The 6,000-nt window shown below is 53.5% G+C and overlaps 1 protein-coding gene across 1 annotated transcript in view; it reads left to right on the top strand.

The window, feature by feature from the left end:
- Positions 1-6,000, top strand: part of LOC122370555 (hemicentin-2-like) — a 31,315-nt gene that overhangs the window by 4,613 nt on the left and 20,702 nt on the right. The window contains exons 3-6 of the mRNA XM_043346234.1: positions 1,082-1,284; positions 4,316-4,426; positions 4,965-5,326; positions 5,739-5,886. Coding sequence (XP_043202169.1) covers positions 1,082-1,284; positions 4,316-4,426; positions 4,965-5,326; positions 5,739-5,886 — 824 coding nt within the window. The remainder of the gene's footprint in view (positions 1-1,081; positions 1,285-4,315; positions 4,427-4,964; positions 5,327-5,738; positions 5,887-6,000) is intronic.

The following is a 6,000-nucleotide window of genomic DNA, read 5'->3' as shown; positions in this document are numbered from 1 at the left end:
CGCGCTTTTAGCTCGATAATCATGGTGCCAGTAGGCATTGCATAACAGTGGTTTTGTGCAAAGGTTGACAAGTGCGACCATCAAGGCTTGTCAGGCCGGAAGGCCAACAGCGCGGCTAATGAGTGGGGGTGCGCCCACGCGGCTGGCGGCGGTGCCGGGCCCATTGACAGGTCCGTTTGTCTGCTGTGCTCGACATCCGGTGACACCTGGGGAGGCCGCCGATGGGCCGATGATATACGGCATGCCGCGCGCCCGACGTCGTCGGTCAATAGACCGCGGCAATGGACGCCGCCCAGCCACTATATTCAGCCGCATGCCTTTAAGCCATGCATGGCATACAGGACCGCGCATAAGACATGCATACCGGCCGACGAGTTTGTCAGAGCCGTGGCGGAGCTCATTTCTCCATACCATTCTGTGCGAGAAGGGAACGAAGAGAATAAAGGGGAATAATTTTAATGGTTCTTGAATCTTTCACGAAACATACGAGTGTGTGCTCTAATGACACTTTTCTCATAACTCTTGTTTGGCCAGCAATCCTTTGTCAAATGACCTTCGGAAAATTTTCCATTCACTGTTCAATGTCCATCATTCAGCAATCAATAAAGCATCCCCACCACTCGTGGCTGTACTTTGCTCTTCGTTATCAATGCTAGCTGTTTATATTCTTTGGGAAAGCGAGAATCAGGTCAAGCAATTCTCAGCGATATTGAAAAATATTTTCGTTGACATAATCGCGGTTGACGCAGCCGGAACACTGGTATGGATAGCCGTCTGTAGTTGTTAGGCCTTGCAAAATGCAAGTTCAGTGGTACTTACGTGACACGAACGGTAAAACAAGCATGGTATCACGAAACATGAGCGACTGAATGCACAAGTGTACTTACAAACGTTAGACATGTTTACCTACCTTCTCATGACTTCATTTACGTAACATTTAGCGAAGAAGTTTGCGCAGAGATGTGCAATGTATCGTGCACACTGCGCATTCACGGCCGCAGTGTGGCCTATCTGACCCCACAATGACTTCCAATAACTCCTGGTGACCTCCTGATGACCCCTGGTGACCTCTGCCGCACAGGTTCGACGCCCGCGGCCGTCCCAGCGAGCGGGGCCGGCACCTGACCGACGCGCCGTCGGAGGGGGGTCGGGTGCAGCTCTCCTCGTCGCCGTGGGGTCTGAGGGTGTCGGCGCTCCGGGAGCGGGACAGCGGCCTGTACGTGTGCCGCGCAGAGTTCAGCGCCAGCTCCACTCGCACCAGTGTCACCCGGCTGGAGGTCATAGGTGAGAGAGCAGCAGCGTCACCCGGCTGGAGGTCATAGGTGAGCACTGAGCGAGCAACAGCACCGTCCACGGAAGAACGGGACAGCAAAGGTGCAGGTGTGAGCATTTCAGGATACTGCTGTAAGATGTGTAAGAACTTTTCAATTCAAAAGAGGCTGGAACATTATCCCCCAGCTAGCATGCTGAAATATCTAGTCTGCGCTTTGAACTTTGATTTTGTTACGCCTTGTATCACCATGTATCACAGTCTGCATGTATAGGAGGATGGAGGTCAGGGCCAGCGGCACCTCTGCCCTTCCCGAAACCTCCGCCTCGTCGTGGCACCTCTGCCCCTGGCCGGCACCTCCCTCCGACCTTCCTGACACCTCGATTATACCGCGGCACCTCCTCTGCCCCTACCGCGGCACCTCCATTCCACCGTGGCACCTCCGCCGTCCCGCCGCGGCCCACCTATCGATCAGCGGCCGTTAGCTCGCAGCCCTCCGCTGAGGTTTGCCGCCGCTCGCCGGCTTCCCGCCCTCGTTAGTGAGCCGACCTCCCGTCTGTTTTGGCTTACGTTTAACAAAACACATTTGTGTACGTAGCGTTAAAATGGCGTGAGCTCGACGGCCACTTCCCACTTCTAACATAATGGGAACTGTTTACTTTGAGCGATATAAATGCAAGAAAACAGGATATCAAGCTTCGTGGATCGAATCTGGGATCAGTCCTAAAGCTGAAAATGTAATCACAATGCTAGTATTTTTAATGATGTTGTTAAGGTGACGTAGCAAGCGAGGTGAAAAAAGAACGCCAGGTGCTGCTCAAAAGGGTCAAATCAGTAAAACGACTACACGTATACAGTGTCGATACTGTGTACGTGCGGTGTACGTGTGACAGCTGGACCGGTGCGATGACATGACGGTCATCTACAGGGTGCATTAGCTGCTGTACAAAAATAAAACATGGAAGAGAAAATGGAACATACCAATCGAAGCGTGTTTTTAAAAGAAAACATCAATATAAAGGCATCTAAAGGCGTAAGACACCGATCCGATATGTGAACTGGAAAGACGTGTTAACTGTTTAACTTTATCCAGGCTGTGCTAGACGATATTGCACTTTACAGGAAGTAGAGGTGAAAGTCACTTTGATGGCTTGTTAATTCGTGTTCTGTAGTCTGCACGTACTTAGTTTTCGAAGGTTTTCAAATTATTTCACTAATCATTTTAATTAGCCTCTGAGCGAGCTCATCCATGCTCATCACATCACTTGTCATCTGTCACTCCACTGTATGTATCACCCTTCTTTCCTGTATCCACCCACCGTCCTCTGCTGCCCCCCCCCCCATACCGTCCTGTATGACCCCACCGGCACCGTCCCGTATCACCTGACCGTCCTCTGCTGCCCCCTCCCCCCATACCGTCCTGTATGACCCCACCGTCTTGAATAGCCCCTCTTGTCCTGTGTCACCTCATTCGTCCTGTGTCAACTCGACACGGCAGTCGCCGACAATGGCACCCAGCAGGCATCGATCGGCCTGTCGCACGTCCATAGCCTTCTTAGGAAAAATGCCGCCAGCAGCGGACACTGATTCGCTTTGAAGTTTCCGGGGCTTACGTTGAACAGCGAATGTATTGGCTGCAATTATGCCTGCCTACAGTTTCTCTGTTTCTCTATGGTAACTTTTGATTCTTCAAACCATCGAAGAATAGATAGCTTACCTCACCTAAAACAGACGCAAGTACCTATTTTAAATGCACAAAAGCTGGCGTATTGAGGTAATGGGTACCTACATAAGAGCAGGGGTGTCATTCATAGATCTTCATCAATCCAACAGTAGGTATTTCACAATATTTAGAATTCGTAAAAATTGGTACTGCATAATTTACATGTATGAAACGGACGTGATCAGTATATAAACAGCTGCCCTCTCCTACCCCTCCAACTCCCTATCCGACCCTCCAGTTGCCCTGCAATCCCTCCAGCTTAATTTCCCGTCGTCCTTTCAGCTGCGGGCCTGTAGCCCTAAGTCGCTCGGCGCCATCAATCGCTACATATATTGGGCTGACCGCTATATTTCATAGTCGACCAGGCCCGTCTCAGTCGACTTCAGCGGCACGTGGCTCAGTCCGCGCGTGGCGGCGGCACAGACCGTGTCGACCTAACCCAGGGGGCGTGTCGGCGGCTTAAGGAGTGTCGGTATATCACAGGCGGTGGCATGGGGCCTTGTCGGTATCACGGGGACCTTTTCGGTATCACGGGGATGTGTCGGTATCACGAGGTGGTGTTATTACCATGGAGGTATGCCAGTGTCATGTGACTTTGTCGGTATCACGTAGCTTTGTGCATATCTAAGGGACCGTGTCGGCATAATGTGACTTTGTCAGTATCACAGGGCTGTGCCGGTATCACGGGACCGTGTCGGTATCACAGGGGCCGTGCCACCATCATGTCTCAAGTCGTTGTGGAGCTTGGAGACCGGTCACACGAGCTCTGATCGAATGGATTGGAATGGCCAGAGCAGTGCTTTGTGTTACAATGAGCTTACACTGTGCCGATGGTGCCATTTGATTGATAGTTATCGTTTCATTATGCGACGTAATGGGCTTTTATTAGTAATTGTTATATTAGTGTATGCCTGTATGCACTTCCAAGGTTAAATTTTGCTACGAGACCTGCGCAGTATACGGTTATGTATGCTAGCAGCGGACGCCTGCGAATGCCTGTAATTGTAGTGCCACTGCCTACTTGTGTCAGGTCAATTGCCCACTAAATGAACAACTTAGCCAGTAAACTGTATATGACTATTCTGGACCTATAAGATGTCTCCTATCGTTACATGGAATGCTAGAAACGTGAAATGTCGGAGTAATTATATGTCTTGATAATGACACGGTTTTAGTTTTATGGCGCTGCTCCGAAGTTCCAGTTGTTGTCATAACATCGAAGATGCACATTCCGCTCGGTTTTCCGAGCATACTTGGGAGACTGTCCGCCCTTGTGACCGACCAGTGACAGTCGGTGACCGGTGGCGGTACTCGGTTTTCAGTGCCTCCCGGGGAGCCGGTGATCTTTGACGACCGGCGGCGGGCAGTCGTGAACCGGACGGCGCCCGTTCCCGAGGGACAGCCGCTCTTCCTCACGTGCGAGGTCTCCGGAGGTGAGGATATTCTGGCGCCGACCGGACGCCGGAGTCTAGACGGTCCCCCACTCCTCTCTGCAGGGTCCCACATACTGCCTCTAATCTCAGCCCACCGCATGTTCGGTATCTCTACTCTATACATAGGCACGGCAGGTTATGGAGGACATCTACCTATAGTTTGATTTTTTATTTTAAGAGTTTGCACTGGTGGGGTACAGTGGGGCTTGTGCCTGGCCTTATCTACCGCTAAACCAACGTAAAGCCAATGAATAAATATGGATGTTTATTCATACGCAGCGGCGCCGGGGCACGGGGATTTGGGTTCGTTGCAGGGTTGGATTTAAAGTCTCTCAATAGATTCTGGCCGACGCCCTTTGACCTATGCAACCTCGCAGCAAAGTTCGGCTTGGTCGGACAAGCATCGGCTGAGTCTCGATCTTATGTTAACCAGCCCCACCCTAACTTTTTACCGACGCTCGTGAATGGGCGCTGTGCCGGCGGTGGCCGGTCGCGCCGAGTGCAGTGCGCTGACCACTCGGTGTGCTGTGTTTCACAGGCCATCCGCCGCCTGAGCTGACGTGGACGCTGGACGGCCGCCGGCTGGAGGGCGGCCGTCGCTCCGTGTCCGGCTCCGGGGCGGTACAGGCCGAGCTGGCGCTGCCGGCCGTCCGGCGCCACCAGCAGGGCGCCGAGCTGCGCTGCACGGCCGCCAACACCAACCTGACCGGAGCACCGTGGACGGCCGTGCGCCTGGAGCTGCTGCTGGCGCCGCTGACCGTGCAGCTGACCGGCCTGCCGGCGGCTGCCAGCGCCGGCAGCACGCACCAGCCGAGCTGCCGGGCGGCGGGTGCCCGACCGGCAGCGCACATCAGCTGGACGCTGGACGGCGCGCCCGTCACCTCCGGCACCGTGCAGAAGGTGAGGAGATACTGCAACTTGTCACACCGTGCACTATTGGGAGGACACCCGAGTACCCGACCCTCGATGTCAGGGTCGGTTGCCCTCCCCTGTCACATGCCATATTGCTGTACGTATGTGTCTTTATCCTGTCGCGTTACCACGCCGGAGTTAAAAAGAGCGGATCTTTTTTTGTGGAAATCTATATGTTGATGGTTGGCTTTGCGATTGGTCGGCTTTTGCCGCTCTCGGCGACAGGTTTCACAGCCTGCGGGCCCCTGGTCGAGCCGAAATCTCGGTGACAGACACGAGTGTCAGCGTTTGCGGCTGAACAGAACCCTCCATTTGTCACGGAGCATTGCATGAAGACTAAGTAGTTCATCGTTGCTCTATAGGTATATACCCTGAGTTCACATCTGGCGATCTTCGGCAGGTCTCTTCTGACGGGAACGTGACGACCAGTTCCCTGACGCTGACGGTGCCCCGAACCAGCGAGCCGCTGCGACTCAGCTGCAGCGCGTGGAACCCGCAGCTGCCCCACAGCGAGCCCATCTCTGACTCCAGACAGCTGGCCGTCCACTGTGAGTGCTGTGAGATAGCTGTGAGATGACGGTTAGTTTTGTGAGACTCCTGTGAGTTCACCATGCATACTGTGAGACGGCTGGTCATCCATTTGGCCAGAATATGTAGCGAGT

The sequence above is a fragment of the Amphibalanus amphitrite genome, unplaced genomic scaffold (genome assembly GCF_019059575.1).
Source record: "Amphibalanus amphitrite isolate SeventyFive unplaced genomic scaffold, NRLGWU_Aamphi_draft 001144F_arrow, whole genome shotgun sequence".
Lineage (NCBI taxonomy): Eukaryota > Metazoa > Arthropoda > Thecostraca > Balanomorpha > Balanidae > Amphibalanus > Amphibalanus amphitrite.
Note: the sequence above shows the minus strand (reverse complement) of the source record. Positions and strands in the feature narration are given on the sequence as shown.